Source organism: Cydia strobilella, chromosome 11, assembly GCF_947568885.1.
Source record: "Cydia strobilella chromosome 11, ilCydStro3.1, whole genome shotgun sequence".
NCBI classification, from domain to species: Eukaryota; Metazoa; Arthropoda; class Insecta; order Lepidoptera; family Tortricidae; genus Cydia; species Cydia strobilella.
In genome coordinates, this window is record NC_086051.1 from 10,528,852 (window position 1) to 10,552,501 (window position 23,650).

Below are 23,650 nucleotides of genomic sequence, written 5' to 3' on the forward strand. Positions count from 1 at the left end.
ATCAACCAGCAAGTATATAATGAATGTAAGAACATCGCGTACCAGAATAAGCTAAAAACAAGAGAAGTAATACTAGCGAATGGGACCAGGACACAAACCCACAACAACCTGTTGGTCGACATAGTAATCAAAGAGGTAACGATCAGACACTGGTTGAGGGTGCTGCCGTCAGCGACGGACATTATAATAGGAATGGACGTCCTGAAACGACTTGGAATGTCTATAAAATGGCCAGGAGACAGCCAAGACTCAGTCGACCGTGATGACAAGAATACCCAGAGAAAAAATCCGAAAAACGGAGAGGACAAGCAAAAAGTAGACACTCCAGAAGAAAACCAGAATAGCATAACCGCCGAATCCAGTCAACAGCAGCCAACCACACCGCTCACAAAGGTACAACACAGAATAAAACTAAAGCAAACAGAACCCGTAAAACAAAGATATTATCCACGAAATCCGAAGCAGCAAGAAGTAACCGACAAACACGTGAGTGACATACTTCAACAGGGCATGATCGAGAGGTCACACAGCCCACATAGTTTCCCCGTCGTAACAGTGGAAAAACCGTCAGGTCAGTACCGATTCCGTGTAGATTACCGTGAGAATAACCAGATATCCGAAAAGGATGCGTACCCGCTACCACAGGTAGATTTACCACATACCAGGAACATTGACCAGATATCCGAAAAAGGTAAATATACAACAAATCGAGTCCCGCACCGCCGAGCAAAAGCGAACCTTACACAACACACACAGAGTCCAGCGATAAAATACAACCGGAAGAAGAAAATTCGAAAAACACAAACCACGCAGCGCGGACACGAACCGACTTCAGAAATGGAACATAAACGTAAATTTAATAAAAGAAAAATAGATATCGGAGGGATAACAAAAAGTAAGTTACAGATCGCCAGCCCCCTGGCACCGGCACCGTCCTCGAGACCAGACACGGAGGGCGGAAACAAGAAAAGGACGCGCAGGGCGGGCAGAAAGAGGAACGGCGGCCAACAACACGGCCATACGAGAAGGCCGCGAACGCGGCAGGCGCACCCGCCCTACGAACGTCACAGCAAAAGAAAAAAGGGGGGAAAAGAAGACTAAATAAAAAAAAAATGTGTGAAGTGAAATAATATAAAAATATAACAGTGATTATATTAAAGTACCGTAATAAGAAAACCAAATAGTGTAGTAAAAAAAAAACGTAATAAAGCGTAGTAAAAAAAAAACCGTCAGCAGATTTAAGTACCGTAGAAGCATAAAAAAAAAAATGTGTAAAAAAGAAAACCTATTGTTTAAATAAAGTAAAGTAATAGAATGAAGAATAATTACCGTGCAATCAAGTGTGACCAGTAAACCGCAATAGATACTTAATATAAACATAAATAAACCCGCGACATAGTGAATAAATAGAATAGAATGATACAAGCACATAGAAAGAATAGGTTACAGACCAAGTAAGTACATAACAGTGAAGTGCATGGGTAACATTAAGTCAAGTGAACAACAATATAGTGGGAATAGTATAATAGAATAGCAATATATTTACAATAAATAACTTTAAAAAAAAACAAGACGCGGGTCAAACAGAGAACGTAGGCTCAAAATAAATAAACGTGTTGCAAATAGGAAGACGAATACTTAGAATAAATACAAAAATCAGATAAACATAATAGCATCCAGTAAATAAAAAAGAATAATAATAAGAATTAAAAAAAAAAAAGAAAAAAAAGAAATGGTATCGTCTTTCAGCCAGCATATTCTAACGGTGATTTTTCCCCATAGGTAAAAATCTCCAGACGGGTGACGGGACTGTAATGGCGCGCCTAGCCGCGCATTACAACATCATGCAACGGCCACGTGACAGACAGCGGAGCTACCTATCGAGCCGCGGCCACCGATCGAGTGCCAGCCCACTCGCCCCACCCGCCGCGCGCCGTGCCGAGAGTATAAAAGCGGCGCGCGCCCATACAACAGCGTCAGTTGGGCTCACGGCCTTCCGCAGTGAGGACAGCTGATCTCCCGGTCGAGCCGGCGTGTTTTCAGACGCGTAGGCACCCGGTTCCCCTCCGACCCTTCCTGATTCCCGTAGCCCAGTCAGAGCCGGCGTGTTTTCAGACGCGTAGGCACCTGGATTACGTAACCCGTCCTACCCTGTATCTTGGTCCGAGCCGGCGTGTTTTAGACGCGTAGGCACCCTTGATACTCCCTATCGCCCTGGTCAGAGCCGGCGTGTTTTAGACGCGTAGGCACCCTAGGCGCTCCCCCCCGATTCGCATATCCTTCCCGTCTCGCCATCCCCTTCACCCTTAGGGGATACCGTTCCCGAATCCGCGAGTAGCTTAGGGTCCGCGCCGTACCGTTGCGATAATTAGAAGCCACCCCGCGTCGTACCTAGCTTAGGATACCTAGACCTAAGGAATCTTGATTTATAATAAACCGGCATAAAAGCCCGCCGATTTGTATTACAGCATTAAACCTGTGTTTCCTTATCTCACTCTGCACCCTCTCTCTCTCCTCTGAGCTAACTAGGAAACCCTTGCTCCCGTCTGGAACAAGGGAGGTGTATGAGGCCGCGCCCGCCCCGGCGAACGTGACCCCATCACAAGTTAAACTTACGTGAGCAAGCGTTCCACTCGCACCACGGCTCGAGCATCGAGACATAGCTTTGTACCAAACGCGGCTGGTTGATGGAGGCTAGCCACCAGCCGAATTCGAAACCGCCGCTCACCGCCCACCTGAGTAGCTTTACTAAGGAAACTTATAAATACCGAAATCATCATGAATAAGATATTACAATAAAAAGTTGGTTTGATGTTTATAGCCACATTTGCTCCCACCTGGGAGAGTATGAGGAATTCACTGAAAAGTAATTTGGAATGAGATGGTACAGAAAGGGGTAAAGTGTTAAACATAATGCCTTGTCTGAAGCTTGGTACGTATCGCTACAAATACATCTATTTTACTTAAAACATGCTTTTGTTCAAACCTGCCAGGATAGCTACGGTGTTGCCTTCTTAGTAAACATTTATTTATTTTTTACAAGATACAGGAGTGTGACACCTCTAATACAAATAATTTAATAAAATTCAAAAAAATATATAAATACTGTCCACAACGCCGCCGGTTAATTTTGGAGGCTACGCCGTCGCCGAGATTTTTTTTAGTCGGCGCACACGACTAGATTCGCCATCTTGGTCGCACTTATGGCTGTGTGTATCTGATTGATTGACATCTCTCTCTACTCACTCGTGAACAATATAGTCTACAGATCCACTGAGCGAAATGAGTGATATAGCGACCAAAAATATGAATCTAATATTTTCAATTCAGTGAAGCGTTTTGCGCATCTTTTGTTATGGGTTCGAACCCTGGCTTTATAACGTACTAGATAAGATCGTGAGCAAATTGGATTGATTCCTAAAGTTAGGTTCGTTTTGGGGTCGGAAGTTCAAATGGAAGTAGTTTTAGTAAAAACAATATTGACCACGCAAATCTTTGGATTAGACTGCGCATCGGATCTCACACTTCCTCGGCGACCAGCAGTTATAAGTCCCGACAACGTTAGGAACATTAGTTTACTTGAAATGTAATTACATAAGCTAGCCATACACGCACGGATTTGCCCGTCGGATCTGCCTGAAAGATGTGTCTGGCGGACACATCCGTCAATGTGTGGCGAGAAATAGACACAGATGGGCAGCGGACGGACATCCGGCGGACAAATCTGTGTCTATTTCTCGCCACACATTGACGTGTGTCCGCCAGACACATCTTTCAGGCAGATCCGACGGGCAAATCCGTGCGTGTATGGCTAGCTAAAGATGTGTCTAGCGGACACATCCGTCAATGTGTGGCGAGAAATAGACACAGATTTGTCCGCCGGATGCCCGTCCGCTGCCTGTGCTCAAAACCAACGGATCGGGCACGGGTCAGACACATTCGAGCGGCCGCCCGCGCGTGTGTGCGTACTGCGTAGTAACGGATGTGCCCGCCGGATCGCACCTCAGTTGCGCAGTCGTCATTACGACACGTCTCTAGTGTTCGGAAGTGCAATAAAAAAGGATACAGCTGATGCGCCAGATGGTAAGTGAGCAGCGGCAGCGCCAGGTGCCAGTGCGTGCTGGCCCCGGCGTGCTGTAGGTGGCGCCGGGCGCGCGCGCCGCCCCTGCCGGCCGCGTAGCCCGCCGCCGCGCCGCCCGCCCCCGTCGCTCCGCCCGCCCCCGCCCCCGCCGCCCCCGCGCCGCCCAGCGCGCCCAGCTTCAGCCGGAATAGCTCGAGGGAACCGGCGCCCCTGTTGTACACGATCACAGATCACTTAAGGCCCCGTACATTTGTGTACTTCTCTCACTGAGCGAGATGGATGTGCGTGCTTGGGACCGCGATATCATGTTTTGTAATTTTAATTTGTTGTAAGTTTTAACAAAAAAAAGTAATCGATGAGTTCCCTCAAAATAAAATTACGCATTTTTAAAGACTATTTTCATATTTTTAGCTTATGTGCATGAAACGTTACAACATTCCAACCTAACCCAACCCACTTTTCTAGTAGCAGTTGGTGTCAAACAGTGCCTAATCAATCATCGAATGAAATGCACGCACATGATTGGCTGCTCGTGTCACGTGGACTGATTTCGCTTCGCCTGCCACACTGCCGATTTTTCAAATCAAACGTGACCCACCTTATTATAGCAGATTACCATTCCTTTAATATGCATACGTCTGAATTAAACTGCTTAGAGACATTTTTTCTATCAACCAATTTTAAAATCTTGCTGACCAAATAATAATTTTGCAGCTCAACTATTTATTAAGCAGATCGATGTTGGTTATAATGTTGACGTTTGTGAATTATTTGCTGAACAAGAGTTGTAGCTCGATTTTTATTAATTGCCAGCCAAATTTTTGTATGCTGTCCAAATGATTTATTGGCTATTTTTTTGGCAGATCAGTTTTAAAAACAGCTGATCATTTAATTACTTCCCGAAAGGGTAGACGAAATGGATTAATTAGACTGTATCTGGTGATCAATTAAATACCAGCCAATAATTTATATGGCATTTCAAACTGTTTTGATGAGTCGGTTTTTTTTCTATTAAAGATTATATCCAGTATACTCACACTCGCTGTAACGTAACGTTGCGCAGCCACAGCAGCGCGCGGTAGGCCTGCCAGTGCACGGCGCAGTGGTCGGCGCCGGGCACGCCGCCTGAGCCGCGCACCACTCCGAGCGCCACTAGCGCGCCGCGAACCTGGTTATATCCAGTATACTCACACTCGCTGTAACGTAGCGGCGCGCAGCCACAGCAGCGCGCGGTAGGCCTGCCAGTGTACGGCGCAGTGGCCGGCGCCGGGCACGCCGCCTGCGCCGCGCACCACTCCAAGCGCCACTAGCGCGCCGCGAACCTGGTTATATCCAGTATACTCACACTCGCTGTAACGTAGCGGCGCGCAGCCACCGCAGCGCGCGGTAGGCCTGCCAGTGTACGGCGCAGTGGCCGGCGCCGGGCACGCCGCCTGCGCCGCGCACCACTCCAAGCGCCACTAGCGCGCCGCGAACCTGGTTATATCCAGTATACTCACACTCGCTGTAACGTAGCGGCGCGAAGCCACAGCAGCGCGCGGTAGGCCTGCCAGTGTACGGCGCAGTGGCCGGCGCCGGGCACGCCGCCTGCGCCGCGCACCACTCCAAGCGCCACTAGCGCGCCGCGAACCTGGTTATATCCAGTATACTCACACTCGCTGTAACATAGCGGCGCGCAGCCACAGCAGCGCGCGAGGTAGGCCTGCCAGTGTACGGCGCAGTGGCCGGCGCCGGGCACGCCGCCTGCGCCGCGCACCACTCCAAGCGCCACTAGCGCGCTGCGAACCTGGTTATATCCAGTATACTCACACTCGCTGTAACGTAGCGGCGCGCAGCCACAGCAGCGCGCGGTAGGCCTGCCAGTGTACGGCGCAGTGGCCGGCGCCGGGCACGCCGCCTGCGCCGCGCACCACTCCAAGCGCCACTAGCGCGCTGCGAACCTGGTTATATCCAGTATACTCACACTCGCTGTAACGTAGCGGCGCGAAGCCACAGCAGCGCGCGGTAGGCCTGCCAGTGTACGGCACAGTGGCCGGCGCCGGGCACGCCGCCTCCGCCGCGCACCACTCCGAGCGCCACTAGCGCGCTGCGAACCTGGTTATATCCAGTATACTCACACTCGCTGTAACGTAGCGGCGCGCAGCCACAGCAGCGCGCGGTAGGCCTGCCAGTGTACGGCGCAGTGGCCGGCGCCGGGCACGCCGCCTGCGCCGCGCACCACTCCAAGCGCCACTAGCGCGCCGCGAACCTGGTTATATCCAGTATACTCACACTCGCTGTAACATAGCGGCGCGCAGCCACAGCAGCGCGCGAGGTAGGCCTGCCAGTGTACGGCGCAGTGGCCGGCGCCGGGCACGCCGCCTGCGCCGCGCACCACTCCAAGCGCCACTAGCGCGCTGCGAACCTGGTTATATCCAGTATACTCACACTCGCTGTAACGTAGCGGCGCGCAGCCACAGCAGCGCGCGGTAGGCCTGCCAGTGTACGGCGCAGTGGCCGGCGCCGGGCACGCCGCCTGCGCCGCGCACCACTCCAAGCGCCACTAGCGCGCTGCGAACCTGGTTATATCCAGTATACTCACACTCGCTGTAACGTAGCGGCGCGAAGCCACAGCAGCGCGCGGTAGGCCTGCCAGTGTACGGCACAGTGGCCGGCGCCGGGCACGCCGCCTCCGCCGCGCACCACTCCGAGCGCCACTAGCGCGCTGCGAACCTGGTTATATCCAGTATACTCACACTCGCTGTAACGTAGCGGCGCGCAGCCACAGCAGCGCGCGGTAGGCCTGCCAGTGTACGGCGCAGTGGCCGGCGCCGGGCACGCCGCCTGCGCCGCGCACCACTCCGAGCGCCACTAGCGCGCCGCGCACCACTCGTAGCCTGGTTATATACATATATTACATTAGTTGTAATATTGCGGTAGGTATTTAAAAACAAGGTTTTGTTGAATCAGTATTATATATATTTACAATTTCAACATGAGGTTTTAACTAATAATAAGTTATTTGAGAGCCATCAGTCATTCATCATGCGAATATAAAACTTAACACGTTCACTGCGTCACTGCGCAAAAAAACACGCGATAAATAAAATCCATGCGTTGCTTAGTCATCTCATACGCCGCACAGGAATAGGATGTTAAGAAATATAAATAAAGTAATAGTCACCTCATTTCAGCCATCTGACGAATGGATTCTGTTACGATTGAAATTCCAAGGTCGCTGGCAAATAAACTGTCGTATTCACTTTGGCCTTCGTCTTCGCCTTAAAAATAACAAATCAACGAATTACAAAAACATGACTTAATTCAGATAAGGGTTTAGAGATATCCCTTTTATCTTCGGTAATTCTTAGGTAACCATAAACTTAAGAATACGTAATGGCTATAAATGCATTTGCTCCTCCTGTTTTACTTACATTTTGATGTATCTATGTCGGGTACATCTAGTCTCAGGGCGTCATTTAGCTCCAAGACGGCATTCTGTAAGTCTTTTATGGGTTCCAGGATTGCTTCCAGTTCGTCTATTTGGCTCGGTGTCAATGTCTGAAATATACATAACTCCATGTTACATTTGCCACTAGTTTGTCATTTGGCACTCATGTTTACACATGTATCACTATTGACACTAAGAGGGACAAGTAATTCTGTTCTAGGAAACTATGTAACGTCGATTTCATAATTATGAAAAGTTTCGGCAGAAAAGTAATCTCAAGTCCGGTGTCCGGGTGCGACTAGGTTAGGTACACGGTGTCTCGGGCGGGACAGTTACCGGCAGGCCGGAGGGGGCTGAGGCGTGGTGGTCGTGGTCGGGCGGCGCGAGCAGCAGGTGCAACAGGCGCGGCAGCAGGCGGTGCTGCGGCGCGGCGCCCGCGAACAGCCGCCGCTCCAGCTCGGCGGCGCCGGCGGCCGTGGCAGCGCGCTCCCACAGCGCGCCGGCCGCCACCACGCGCACCGCGTCGGGGGGGACCGCGCCCGCCCCGCCACCGCCCATTCCTAAACAACATTCATACTACATTAATAAGCCTGTTTTTTCTGTCGGGTTCCGTACCTCTAATGGAAAAAACGGAACCCTTATGGATCACTCGTGCGTCTGTCCGTCCGTCTGTCACAGCCTCTTTGCTCCGAAACTACTGGACCAATTAGGTTGAAATTTGGCACACATATGACATCCTATGTAAGTATGTGACCCAAAGATAGACATGTAACGTCTACAAATAAATTTATAACATAGGGGCCACTTTTGGGGTGTAAATGAAAAAATTAAAAAACAATGTTTTGCAAAGTATAATAATAATGGTCCGCGAGCCAGGCGAAAATTTCGTCAATCATCGCCTTCCTCGCGAAAACTCGTATAGTGGTTAACGGCTATTTAAGATGCACCCTAGTGGAAGTCAGCTGCCGCTCCGTTGGTGGGTTGAGGAATGGCAGCCACCGAAACACGTAAAAAAAAAATGTTTTTAGTCATCGCCTTCCTCTTGATACTTTGTCAGATGGTAGTTTAGGTGCTATTGATAGTAAAAACAATCGTCAGCCGGTTGTATCGCGGTGGAAACACCGTCAGCTGGTCACATGAACTTGTAAAAAAAAAAATGTTTTCAGTCATCGCCTTCCTCTTGATACTTTGTCAGATGGTAGTTTAGGTGCTATTGATAGTAAAAACAATCGTCAGCCGGTTGTATCGCGGTGGAAACACCGTCAGCTGGTCACATGAACTTGTAAAAAAAAAAATGTTTTCAGTCATCGCCTTCCTCTTGATACTTTGTCAGATGGTAGTTTTGGTGCTATTGTTAGTAAAAACAATCGTCAGCCGGTTGTATCGCGGTGGAAACATCGTCAGCTGGTCACATGAACTTGTAAAAAAAACTGTTTTCAGTCATCGCCTTCCTCTTGATACTTTGTCAGATGGTAGTTTAGGTGCTATTGTTAGTAAAAACAATCGTCAGCCGGTTGTATCGCGGTGGAAACACCGTCAGCTGGTCACATGAACATATAAAAAAAATTGTTTTCAGTCATGGCCTCCCGTCCCGTTGTTTGATACTTTGTCAGATGCTGCTGTGTTGCTGCTGCACAAAAAACTGTTTTAGGTGCAGAGCAGGCATGAGTTTCAATAAAATTTTAGTTAATTTACTTTCATATATTTAGTGATAGCATATGCATATAGCAGTAGTGTGTTAGTGCCGGTTCTAGACCAAAACTTTTCCGCTAGGGGACGACACTAAATCTAATAAAAAATACTGCAAAAATGGAAAATATATCCACCTAGTGCATCAAAACATTCAAAGTATTTAAGATGCACCCTAGTGGAAGTCAGCTGCCGTTCCGTTGGTGGGTTGAGGACTCCCGGTTGATACTTTGTCAGGTGATAGTTTAGGTGGTCAGTGAACTTGTAAACTTGTGAACTTGTTGGTTGATGTTAAAATAAATGTATTTTCTTTGATTCTTTCTTTTTTTCTTTAAAAAAAAAATTGTTTTCAGTCATTGCCTCCCGTTTGATACTTTGTCAGATGATAGTTTAGGTGCTGTTGTGAATAAAAATAATCGTTAGCTGGCTGTATCGCGGTGGAAACACCGTCAGCTGGTCACATGAATTTGTAAAATGCTAATTTACTCATTGTTATCCTTATACATAGTAATTTATTAATCTCATGAAAAAGATCGTTAACTATTTATAAGCATTTGGGTATACATATTTTCATTCCTTTTGCTTGATACCCTCTAGCCACAAAGACGATAAAGAAATTAAAAGTAAAAAACGTTGAAACTTCATTCCCCTCCAATTCATTTCTATCCATTCCTTCCAATATTTTCGGAGAAAGAAATGAATCAAAGGACCACGGTGGGTACGTATTTTACCGGTCAACTAATTAATCTAATTCTGGTTGTTTAAATAAATTTAAATGAGTACTTAAATAAATAGATTAGCAACTAAAACGGAGCTAAGTTATACATATAAATATGAGTAGTGTTTTAATGCTGTTACAGCTTTTGTTTGTTTTCAGAAAGGTAACAAGTATTTATTTGGCAACTGAATTATTATAGGTACTCGTATTGGAGACCATTTATGAAGCACATTTTAAAAATAAATCGTCTATCTATTAATTCAAAAATGAAGTTCTTTTAAGTCATGGGTAAATGTTGTTGTTGTTTGTTGTTGTTGTCCTATGGTACCCCATTGGTACAAAGGGCCTTCGTGAGACGTCGCCATCCGCTCCTGTCCTGCGCCTCGCGCTTCGCGTCCCTCCAACTCAGTCCTGCTGCCCGCAGCTCAGCGTCGATTGTGCGCTGCCACGTGCAGGGGTCGGAAACCGGTATTTGCTCCATACAAAAATACCGGTATTATTACGTTCTTTTTCGTTCTTTTGTTTATAATTTCATTTTTAATGGGACATTTTAATAATGCAAAATTGTTTCCTAAATACATGATTCAGTCCTACGTAATGAGCATAAAACAATTCAAAATATTGGGCTATTTCGGGGTTTTTAAAAAATACCGGTTCCGAGCCCTGGCCCCGTGTGCGCCGGCCGGCCCTGTCGCTTGCTCCCGTGCGGCTTCCACTTGTAAGCAATCCTGGCCGTGTTGTCATCTGGTCTTCGGAGGGTGTGCCCTATCCACTTCCACTTCCGTTGTGCGATTTCTTGTTTGACCGGGACTTGGTGGCATCGATTCCATAGATCCTTGTTGCTGGAAATGGGAATCCTTGTCGAAGGAATGGATCTTAAGCACTTGGTAAATGAGAAAATTAAAAAATAAAGTTTTTCAAACTATATCGTGTTATATATCAAATGAAAGAACTCATTGTGAGAATCTCAAATATTTTTTGAAGTGAAACTTCTTATGGCACTTCCAACTGACAGCGTTAAACGTTTAACGCTACCATACATAATAATTTAATTTATATCATACATAATATACATACATATACCAGGCGAACATAACTATGAACATACAAATACAAGAGTGTGACCAGTAAGTTGAATAGGGTAATTTCCCGAAAGTAGGGTAATTGATGCTCTTCTTAATAAATCAAGAATAAATCGCTACCATAGATAATTTAATTTTATACTCTATTATTAACTCACTAAAGTTAACTTTCGCTCGACCAGCACGGTGTCTTATCTCCCTCTCTCTCTGTGTATACTTGTTTGATACATACATGTACCAGGCTAACATAACTATAAAGGAGGTTTAAGAATTATATAACTGGAGAGGTGACAGATAAAAATGCCAATAGATAATTTATACCAACGAGTAAAGTAAGTATAATAGGTAAAGAGAGCACTCTTGAAGCATTTTATGGAAACTGATTTGAAAGCGCCATCTTTGATTTTATTCTGAAACTAAGTATATATGTGTGCGTGCACAACTACATATGCATACATACGTGCACTTTCGTCCCACATAATATTAGGTCTACTTGGCCAGTTTACAAGTACCATTTTTTGTTTGTAACAAAAAACTTTTATTGATTGCAAGATATCAAACAAAAAAAATTACTTGTAAACCGCCCAAGTAGTCCTAATATTATGTAAAAAAGATTTAAAAGAGTTGAATGAATATAACAAAACCATAATAGTAAAGGAAGTATTTTTATTACTTTCAATTTGGTATACAAAGATAGTACCTAATAAGAGCAGGTGTACCAGGTTGTCCCATAATGACCTGGACTGACCCATTTCTGCGCGACATGTCATGACATGTTATGCACTATTGGATAGCACATCTAATCAGTAGTTTTTAAACGGAAGAGCATAGACTTGTTCGCTTTATTTTCAGCTTTAGAGAAAGTTAAGTGAAGGTTGTCGCAAGATTTTTAACAATGTCCAAAATTGAGTACCGAAGTGTCATAAAATTCCTGTTTAAAGAAGGATTATCTCCCGCTCAAATCAAAGATCGTTTAGATGGCGTATTCGGCGAGTCTTCTCCTTCTTATAGCACCGTAAAAAACTGGGTAAACGAGTTTCGATTTGGTCGGGAAGCTGTCGAAGATCTGGGACACGATGGAAGACCAGTGGAGGTCCTCACTTCTGAAAATATCAACAGCGTCCAAGAGGAAGTTTTAAGTGATCGCCGCCTAAAGATCAGAGAAATAGCAGCAAGACTAGGGCTTTCTAAGAGCACCGTCCACCGCATAATTCACGATCATCTTCACATGAGTAAGGTCAGTGCAAGGTGGGTACCTAAACTTCTATCAGCTGTTCAGAAAGAAGAACGCGTGAAATGTGCCTCTAAATTTTTGGAGCTCTGTGGCGAAAACCCTAAAAGCATAATTAAACGGCTGGTAACTGGAGACGAAACAATGGTGCTTTATTATGATCCCGAGAGCAAACGCGAGTCGATGGAGTGGCGTTTTAAAAACGAAAAGCCCCCTATTAAAGCGAAGGTGCACCAGTCCACCAAAAAGCTGATGTGCACAATCTTTTGGGATGGCCATGGTATCCTGATTGTCGATTTTAAAGAACGTAATACCGTTATAAATGGCGCTTACTGTGCTTCTTTGATCCATAAATTGCGGGCTTCAATAAAAGAAAAGAGACGAGGAAAACTAGCCAAAGGGGTACTGCTGCTACACGACAATGCTCCCGTGCATACCGCCTTCGTGGCCAAGGCTGCAGTTCGCGAGTGCGGGTTCAATGAGGTCGACCACCCCCCGTATAGTCCGGACATGGCTCCCAGTGACTACTTTTTATTCCCAAACCTGAAGCGAGACTTGCGAGGAAAATATTTTTTTAATGACGAAGAACAGGCGGCCGTTTTAGGTCATTTTGAAGACAAAACTTCAAGGTACTTTTATAAAGGAATACAGATGCATATTCAAAGATGTCAAAAGTGCGTTGACATTAAAGGCGGCTATATTGAAAAGTAATAATAGTTTTATTTCGCTAGCATAATAATATTTGGTTCCGGCTAGGTCATTATGGGACCTACCACGTATATGTACTTGTACCAAGTAAGTTGAATCCACCGCTTGTAGCTTCCAAATAATCCATTTTCTTGGAATAATAATTGTCACATTAGGGGAATTTCGGGTAATTATATCGCCACGCCACGCTCTGTAGCTCCGTACACAGTTTGCTCCAAATATTATTTAAAATAAACACATGTAATGTTTGATGTCGTGATTCGGGTTATACTATTGGGTTTCTAATTACCCTATTTGAATTTTGCTCAACGTGTTTTATGCTGCTTGCTTGTTTGCTCCGATTTTAGTCTGCTCTGCTATTCACTTTAAAGATATTAGTACAATAATAATTTCATATCAATAATATCTCTGTTTACGATATATTTTTTTCTGACAGTATATATAAATAACGGTTGCTAGGTAACAACATTATGAATAAAGAAAGGTCTTGATCTTGATGTACGAGGTATATGCAAACTTTTTAATGTTGTATTCATGCCTTTAAATTGTATCAATTTTATAGTGACATCTGGTGACGTAGTTTGCATAATCGGAAGTCTCCTTTACGCAAAAGGGATGGAGATAGAAAATTCGAAATTTACGATCTTCGCGGTAGCCGGCCTGTTTCGACATTCGACCTTGTGTAACTTATGTCTTCCTGGTATCCGGGACCGGGACGCTTATATTCACGTGCCAAACAGTCACCGGCTACGGCGGCTACCACACTAAAGATGAAGCTTCATAGTGATTCTGATACCAGGAAGGCCAGAAAGACATGTTACAAAGGGTCAAAATGTGTCATTTTCATTTAATTATGGAAATTGTGGATTTAGCAGTTTTATAGTGGTTTTGATACCAGGAGTATATAAGTTATTCCTTATTCACATTCAGCGGACTCGAACGCAATACAGGTAAGGTAAGTCTGAAGGAGGTTTAGAAAGTTAAATTAAATAAAGCTAATAAAAAAGCTACTAAAGTTTGTCTTAAAAAAACAATATGAGTTCACTTAAAATCAATTTATACCCCTTCCTTTTTTCATTTCCACATTACGAAGTTTCACTTCGTCCGCGCAGAGGGACTCCACGCACTGTTTTTTATTTTTTATAATTTTAGGATAAACAATTTAGAAGTTATTCAAGAAAATAGGCAAAAAATGACCATTCCCCCTCTTTATCTCCGAAACTACTGGGTCAAAATTTTTGAAAAAAAAAAACACAAAATAGATCTTTACCTATAGATTAAGATTACAGGAAAACCTATTAGAAATTGCAGTCAAGCGTGAGTCGGACTTAATTACTTAGTTTTTGATCCGACCCCTACGGGTTTTTTTAAAGACATTTCACTCATGTTTCACATAAAAAATACATTGTTTAAATTGTGTAATGTACGGTACGGAACCCTTGGAACGCGAGTTTTTTATACTTTATAAACGTGTGTTTATTGTCTATGTACAGTCGAAGGAAAAACTATCGATCCAGACAAATGGCTCAAAAATATGTGAACACGACTTTATTGTCTAAGGTGTAAGAGCGTACAAAAATAAGTCGCGGTTTTTATCGATTATTGATAAGTTTAGAGACGTTACTCCTACATTTGACAACTGGCTATCGGTTCTTTAATCTTTTATTTCCATTTTTGTCTACCGGATTTGGAAAGAAATAAATACTTATTTTTTATGATATTTAAACATTATCTAATTTAATAGAAAAATATCATGGCAAAACATGTCTATATATGAGCGGCCAACGTTTTGATGGAATCTCTCTACCTATCTACTTTTTTTCGGAAATCGGAAAAAAAACGGAAAATAATTGGATTTACGGTATTAAAATCGCGTTTTAAATCTTAACAATAAATATCCTCTTTAAAATTATATATCTTACAAAATCTCGCCCAACGCCAATGTAATGCAGAGCTACTCAACACGGAATGACGCTGTTATTAAATTGCACTTGCATGTCAATCTTATCATACGCGAGTCAAGGACTAAAGAAACCGGTATAGGTATGCTCTCCGATTACGCTTAGGTTGTTACGGATCACACGTTCATGTTACACTGGCGTTTTCGGGATATCTACACGCTTGCGAGAAGCCAACCGTTGGAACGTTGACCGTGACGTTCGAAAACAAAAAGTCGTATGTGTATGTGACTATTAATTTCCTATTATGACATGTCTATTTGCCATTCACCGTAGAATTTGACAGATAAAGAGACGTATTATTGCCATATTTAAGGTTAATAAGGTCTACTGTCCTTAAAATGTTGTATGAAATTATAAGCAAATATCAGCTATAATGAGTTAGTATTGTATCCGTGATGTTCAAAAACAAAAAGTCGTATGCTTATTTTAAAGACTATGAACTGTAATGCTGACAATGCTGTAATGCGACATGCTAAAGACACCCCAAAAAATTTGGGGCGAAAGAACAAGTTTCACTTTAAAAATATACGAAATGACAAAACCAATCTATCTTGGTTAAAAAATGCAACGTGCAGATGAGAACTTGCGTACAATCTGAAATAGAGACCTTCGCTAGCGTTATGTCAAAAAACGAAACTAGTGGCTTTGTGAGACACAGTGGGTTTGTCAGTTTGTGGGTTTGTGGGTCAGTGGGTTTTATAGACCTCGCGTAGCTTAAAAATGTAATAATAAAAAATAATTAATTTGTCGAGTCCACAGCGAACTCGCAATAGTCGTAAGTGCCATAAACACTACTGGCGCTTAAGTCATTTATGCCAATTTTGAATATTTTTTATTTGTTTTTCTATAGATTACAGGAAAGCCTATAAAGACATCAAATGCGAGTCGACTAACTAAATCAAATTCAGTATTTCTACATGCCCCACACCTCTAGCCGCATCGTATTTGAGTCTAAAAATCTAATGGATTGATCGCGCCTGACACATCCATATGTAAACAGCATAAGGTGTATAGTGTGTGTGTGTGTGTGTAGGTGTATGGTGTGTGTAGGTGTAGGTGTAGCATTTATTTGTATTATGGATACAAATTGTATCCATGTCTGTTGAACGGACTATAGAACTAAGTGCAGTAGAATTGGAGCAATTTTAAGATAAAGCGGATGATACCTGTATTATTGTACAAGCGGATAATTTCACAGCGGACAAATATTGTACATTTTCGACTATAAAATACAAATACAAATAAACTGAATATTGTAGTAAATGACACCTAAATCCCACAAGTAGACACTGTGAAATACCTAGGATACCAAATCGACTCAGGACTAACGTGGGCCCCGCACATACAATCCACCTGCGACAGACTTGCCTCAGCCTGTTTTGCGCTGTCCCGAATAGCACCCAGTTTATCTATTGAGAACTTAAAGACCGCCTACTATGGATATTTCCGCGCAATACTTTCTCAAGGTGTCGATCTTTGGGGTACAGCTGCTGATCGAGATAGACTGCTTAGAATGCAGACACGCGCCCTTCGTATTATTGATGGCAAACCCGTTGACTATCCTGCACAATCTCTGTTTAAAAAACACAAGATATTAACGCTACCGTGTATATATATATACTGACCGCATGTACGTATGTCAGAACAAATATGCACTTGTATAAATCCAGTGGATCTACCCGCAGTGGCCCAGCCCGCAGGTTGCCTATTCTTCTCGCCCCTAAATGCAGGCTCGCGAAGTCACGAAAGTCACTAAATATTATGGGACCAAAGCTTTATAACTCAGTACCGACCGATATAAAAGAATCGAAAAGTGACACAATATTTAACAAAAAGCTAAAATCGTTACTTGTAGAAAAGGCTTACTACTCGATCGACGAATTCATGATGTCTATGCGATATGATCATTGATTCCATATCGTAACTTCCTCTAAACATTTATATTAACCTATTATTGTGTATAATAATTTTATCTTTATTTTATTCTTAAGAATTTGTGACTTGTAAAATGTATTTTATTTTACCAATAAAGATCTGTACATCTGAAAAGATGTAACACTTTAAACTCTCACGTTTTGTACACATAATTAATGTCATTACCGGGTCTAACGCGATAAAATTTCATTATTTTCCCTTTTATTTCGACGTTTCAACTAGGTTTACAGTTAAAAATAAAGATGTGTTTATTTGTACAAATATAGTGATGAACATAGGTGGACAGTAATTTTGGATGCGTACATTTCACTTAAAGAAGCATGCAAATTTGTCTTACTAGCTACGTACTATAACTAACTAAGTTATACAATAATAACATCATCGGGATACAGATCATATATGATTTCATTTCTACCTACGGTTTTACAATATTACTATTACATAAAATTATTTATTCAATTACAGATGTGAAATATTCATTAATTTTATAATAGCATTTATATAAGTAATTTCTTACTAGAAGGTGATATTTTAAGTAGGACAGATTCCATTATGCTTTCAAATATTTCAAAATTGCTCCAATTTTACTGCATATTCTATAGTCCGTTGAGTCCGTTCAACAGACATGGATACAATGTCCTTACGTTCCTTAAATTTTAAATGACTATTTAATATAATTAACGACCGAATTAACTAGGTCTGGTGAACGAACTTCCCACCTGGTGGTTATTAAGTTGAGGCATTAATTCATTATTGGTTCAGTAATACATAAAATATCAATATCAAAATCATTCAATAAAGTTCTATCTGTAAATATTTTCCTCTAATACATTGAATGTTTTAATGCACCAGGTGGATATACTTTCCATTTTTGCAGTATTTTTCATTAGATTAGTGTTGTCCCCTAGCAGAAAAGTTTTGGTCTAGAACCGGCACAAACACACTACTGATATGCTATCACTTTTTATAAGTTCATGTGACCAGCTGACGGTGTTTCCACCGCGATACAACCGGCTGACGATTGTTTTTACTAACAATAGCACCAAAACTACCATCTGACAAAGTATCAAGAGGAAGGCGATGACTGAAAACAGTTTTTTTTTACAAGTTCATGTGACCAGCTGACGATGTTTCTACCGCGATACAACCGGCTGACGATTGTTTTTACTAACAATAGCAACAAAACTACCATCTGACAAAGTATCAAGAGGAAGGCGATGACTGAAAACATATTTTTTTTTACAAGTTCATGTGACCAGCTGACGGTGTTTCCACCGCGATACAACCGGCTGACGATTGGTTTTACTATCAATAGCACCTAAACTACCATCTGACAAAGTATCAAGAGGAAGGCGATGACTAAAAACATTTTTTTTTTTACAAGTTCATGTGACCAGCTGACGATGTTTCCACCGCGATACAACCGGCTGACGATTGTTTTTACTAACAATAGCACCTAAACTACCATCTGACAAAGTATCAACCGGAAGGCGATGACTAAAAACATTTTTTTTTTTACGTGTTTCGGTGGCTGCCATTCCTCAACCCACCAACGGAGCGGCAGCTGACTTCCACTAGGGTGCATCTTAAATAGCCGTTAACCACTATACGAGTTTTCGCGAGGAAGGCGATTGGTCACGGAAACTGTTCGTGGCTCGCGGTCTATAATAAAAAAAGCCTTTTATTCCTTGCTTGCACTTAAGATTACAGTTTTCATGTTAGCTATTTAAGTAATCTATTTTCTAATGTTAGTATATTTTTTCTTATTTTTGTTCTAACTTCTATATACAATTTTCACTTTATAAAAAAAAATGCTTCATTACTCTAATTGTTTGTGTATATACATTAGTTATTTTTATTTTTATTATTAATATGGTTCTGTTGCAAGAACCCCTGTTTGGGTATAGGCCTCCTCCAAACGGTTCCATCTCTCTCTGTCTTGGGCCACCTGTAGCCACGAAGGTCCAGCGGTTCTGACGACGTCGTCTTCCCATCTCGTATGCGGTCGTGCCTTACGACGCTTTCCTATAGGACCCTTCCAAGAAGTTACTCTTCTCGTCCACCTGTCGTCTTGCAGGCGTGCTACGTGCCCCGCCCATTTCCATTTTAACCTTCGAGCAAAGGTTAGAGCGTCAGTAGCTTTTGTGACGTCACGTATTTATGTATGGCGTATTTTTTGCATTTTCTTTATGTTTAACATGCTGCGCTCTATTCCCCTTTGACACGAAATTAATTTTCTCTTTGCGCTTGCAAAGTATATCGTTTCATATATCAAAGGCTACAATTACTTGTTAAAAAAAACGTCAAAACCATTCAGTTCACGCTTAGGGCGTTTTAACTTTTGTAGCTGTTTGCGGGTTTGTAGCAAACGCTTATAAGTTTAGAGTCGGTTTGAAGCAAACAACAGAAAAACACCGCTTAAAAGTGATAAAAAAAAGTTAAAAAGGCGGGATCGGAAAATACTTACTGAATTGGATAGTGTAAATTGTGTTTGACTAAAAAATACAAGAAACACGTATCTTCACACGTATCGCTATAAAAATTACATCTTCTAGTGAAGAAAATATCAATGTTCCTGGCAAAAATACATCGCTTTCTTTCAACAATTGCCCTCACGCCAATATAAATATTAATTTCTATTAAAGTACTTATCGTAATTATGCAAATGTTTTCTTATTTTCTCGCAGTAGTCGTGAAAAACACTATGCACAACACACACACACTAGGTTAAGTTAATTTAATGTACATATACAATATTGTATTGAAGTCGAAATAATGTATACTTAGTAAATTATACGATTGTAACCTATTGTAATATGTAAGAAAAAAAAAACAAATAAATTATTTTTAATTTTCATTATTTTAGTTTCCCACATGATTCAGTCGTAAAAGAAAAATCGATTGCAGCCACGGGACGGGACGGAAAGACTGGCTCCCCACTAAACACAGTACTATTTGTTCCATACATTTTTAAAATACCAGTTTCATTGAAGCATAGAGTAACTGATACTAGAGCGGTACTGTCATAGTAAATTTTGTAACCCCAGTAAATTCACTGCCATCTGTCGACACACTTTAAAACTAAAAATGAAGATTTATAAAAATACGATAAAATGTATTTAAATATGGATAAATGATTTTTTATAATTTGCATTAATTATTTTTATGATTTTGACCCATGTTCTTTCACTGATATGCGTTAAAATTGTTAAATAACAAACGAAACCGTCAACGCCATCTATACGACAGTAAGCCAAAGCTAGTAGCGCCCTCTGAACAAGAATCAAATTTTCTTGATTTTCGAGGCACGTTTTTTTCTTAGACTGTGTCCATCTATTACGGAGTTATATCTATCTTTGATTGAAGGGAAAAGTTAGGAAAAATATCATTCGTCTGTCAATCATGTCAATCGATGTCATTCATGTTAATCGACTTGTCATTTTTGGCGTGGTTCGCGGCATGGAGACTATATAAAGGAGCCAAATCTCTATCTATGAAAAGTGTCCATCAAAAAACAGCAATTAGGCGGCGCCACCATACACCGAAATACTACCAAAAACAACCTACGTAATTTAAATTAAAATTGTTAAATAACAAACGAAACCGTCAACGCCATCTATACGACAGTAAGCCAAAGCTAGTAGCGCCCTCTGAACAAGAATCAAATTTTCTTGATTTTCGAGGCACGTTTTTTTCTTAGACTGTGTCCATCTATTACGGAGTTATATCTATCTTTGATTGAAGGGAAAAGTTAGGAAAAATATCATTCGTCTGTCAATCATGTCAATCGATGTCATTCATGTTAATCGATTTGTCATTTTTGGCGTGGTTCGCGGCATGGAGACTATATAAAGGAGCCAAATCTCTATCTATGAAAAGTGTCCATCAAAAAACAGTAATTAGGCGGCGCCACCATACACCGAAATACTACCAAAAACAACCTACGTAATTTGGTCGGGTTATTTGTTGCCTTATATCATTATATGGTCCCAGTCCCAGAGCCTAACTAGCGCCACCGGAGAGATTAGGAACTATTATTTAAAGCTGAAAGCGGTCACTTTTGCAACAATTCTCGCCATCAATAAGCGACTGGCAGCTGAGCGCTTGCACACGTGGGAAAGCGAGGTTGAAGACATCTGGCTCCGAGTTAAAGTCTGCCGTACCACCCTACTTATTTGCCTTTGTTACTTACCACCAGACCTTCAAATTACTAAACTTAAAGCTTTTTATTCTAATGTAGAAAATAGACTAGCGCAGCTTAAAACCGACGTAGAATTTTTCCTTATTGGCGATTTTAATTTACCTTACATTCAATGGACAAAGTTGCCTAACTCATCACAAATGATAGCCTCGACCACTTCTCAGGATAACAAGAGCGAATTATTGACCGATGTTATATCTCTATTTAACCTTAAACAATATAATAACATCCCTAATAAAAATAACCGGTTCTTAGACCTGGTACTATCTACACTAGATAATATTAATGTCTACGGAGCTTCACCCTTAAGTCGAATAGATGACCATCACCCTCCGCTGCTAATAGACATTGATTTCGTAGCCTCGCCCTCTGAAACTATAACTGCAAAACTACAAGGTAAGCCTAACTTTCACAAGTGCGATTACCATGAAATTAAAAGGGAGCTAGCCTGTATCGACTGGCAGCGACTGCTATCGAATGCCGATGTGGACGTGGCTGTACTAATCTTCCAAGATAAGCTTAATGACATCATTAAGAGGCATACACCTCTGAAAAGAGCCAGGTCACAAGCCTTTCCGTGTTGGTTTAGCCCTTTTTTAATTCGTTGCTTAAAAGAAAAGCTAAAATTCCATAGACGTTATAAAAAATTTGGTAATCCACTTGACTATAACACGTTTGATCTTCTTAGAACAAGATGTAAGAAACTAATTGACGAATGTTATAAAGCCTACATAGAGTCAGTTCAAGTCTCAATTAAACAAAATATCAAACATTTCTGGAAATATGTTAATGACAAAAAATCTACTAACTGTATCCCTGTCACTATGAAATTTAATAACCTAGTTTCATCAAACGCGAAGGAAGTCGCGGAAATGTTTTCTAATTACTTTGGTTCTGTCTTCGAGAAACCTTCGAGTTGCGGTACCAGCGACTTCCCAGCGTTACCATCTAATAATATCAGCCTAAGTGACACTTATATTAGCATTGACCAAATCAAAGCAAAAATCCAAGGACTTGACTGTAACAAGGGCGCCGGCCCGGACGGTATTCCCCCGTCTTTTATAAAAAAATGCTGCGAGGAGCTTTGTCAACCTCTCTACATAATTTTTAATCGATCCATCAAGAGCGGTACTTTCCCTTCCCCGTGGAAAATTGCTCATATTATTCCAATCCATAAATCGGGCGATAGCAGTCACTGTAACAATTACAGGCCTATTAGTATACTTTCAGCATTTTCTAAATTATTTGAATCAGTTATGTATTGCTCCTTTTACTCTCATTTTAAAACTACAATCTCTCCTAATCAGCACGGCTTTGTTTCTAGCAGATCGACTGTTAGCAATCTACTAATATACAAAAATTATATCTGCGGGGCATTCGCTAAAAAAACTCAAGTAGATTCAATATATACAGATTTTTCCAAGGCCTTTGATAAAGTCGATCACACTATCTTAATAAATAAATTGGAAGGCTATGGAATACACGGTAACTTGCTAAGGTGGATTAAATCTTACCTAGAAAACAGAAGTCAGCTTGTAAGTGTCAAAGGTCATCTGTCTGCGCCAATGAAAGCTACCTCGGGCGTTCCTCAAGGATCGCACCTGGGTCCTCTTCTCTTTGTTGTTTTTATTAATGACCTAGTCGAGCGTCTGTCGTGTCCATGCTTACTGTACGCAGATGACCTCAAGATCTACTCAACAATAACTAACGTCCAAAACTGTGAAATCCTTCAGAGTAATCTGAATGCAATTGCAGAATGGTGCATCTCCAATCGTATGTTCCTAAATACGGATAAATGTTACGTAATTTCTTTCTCAACGTCAAAACAAAAGTTAATTTTTAATTATTCTCTAAATAATTTCACGCTTAATCGTACATCCGTAATTAGGGACCTTGGTATCTGCTTTGACGAAAAATTAACATTCCAATCTCACTATGAGTACTTGATTTCAAAAGGTTTCAAGATTAATGGTTTTATATCTCGCTTTACCAAGGATTTAAAAAACTCATACGTTTTAAAATACTTATACTGTTCCTTGGTTAGGAGCACTTTAGAGTATGGATCTGTAATATGGGCACCTTATTACAACACTCACGTCGACAGGTTAGAAAAAGTGCAAAAGCAGTTTCTTAATATCCTCAGCTTCAGGCTCCAGCTTGGTCGCAGCCTCAGATCATATGCCAGCAGGCTCAAGTACTTCAATATTCCATCCCTTGCAAATCGCAGGAAGTGCAGCGAACTGTTAATACTTTATAAAATTGTACACTCCAAAATTGACTGTCCCACCCTTCTTTCTCTTCTAAATTTTGTCACTCGATACAAATCTCGCAACCCCTCACTCAAAATATTTCATCTACAGATCTACAAAAACAACACATCATTTTATAATCCCATAACAAGAATGTGTCGCTTATATAACGAAACCGTTACCGAGAATCCGTCCTTAGATATATTTGAATGCAGCTTACCCACATTCAAAAATAAAATCCGCAAAATTTTGTGTCCATAGGCTGCGTTCATAATTGTAATTTCCGTAAACGCTTTTTGATTAATTAATTAATTGAAAATATTTAGTATAATTTAGTTTTAGTTTTAGACTTAGGTAGATTAATT

General features: G+C 41.6%; 1 protein-coding gene across 1 annotated transcript in view; it reads right to left on the reverse strand.

Annotated features, from left to right (window-relative positions):
• The window catches only part of LOC134745206 (nuclear pore complex protein Nup160 homolog), an 83,580-nt gene that overhangs the window by 40,967 nt on the left and 18,963 nt on the right, over window positions 1–23,650 (reverse strand). Inside the window, exons 13-18 of the mRNA XM_063679203.1 lie at window positions 7,848–8,071; window positions 7,495–7,621; window positions 7,245–7,341; window positions 6,817–6,957; window positions 4,067–4,291; window positions 2,617–2,735 (exon numbers count right to left, since the gene is read on the reverse strand). Coding sequence (XP_063535273.1) covers window positions 2,617–2,735; window positions 4,067–4,291; window positions 6,817–6,957; window positions 7,245–7,341; window positions 7,495–7,621; window positions 7,848–8,071 — 933 coding nt within the window. The remainder of the gene's footprint in view (window positions 1–2,616; window positions 2,736–4,066; window positions 4,292–6,816; window positions 6,958–7,244; window positions 7,342–7,494; window positions 7,622–7,847; window positions 8,072–23,650) is intronic.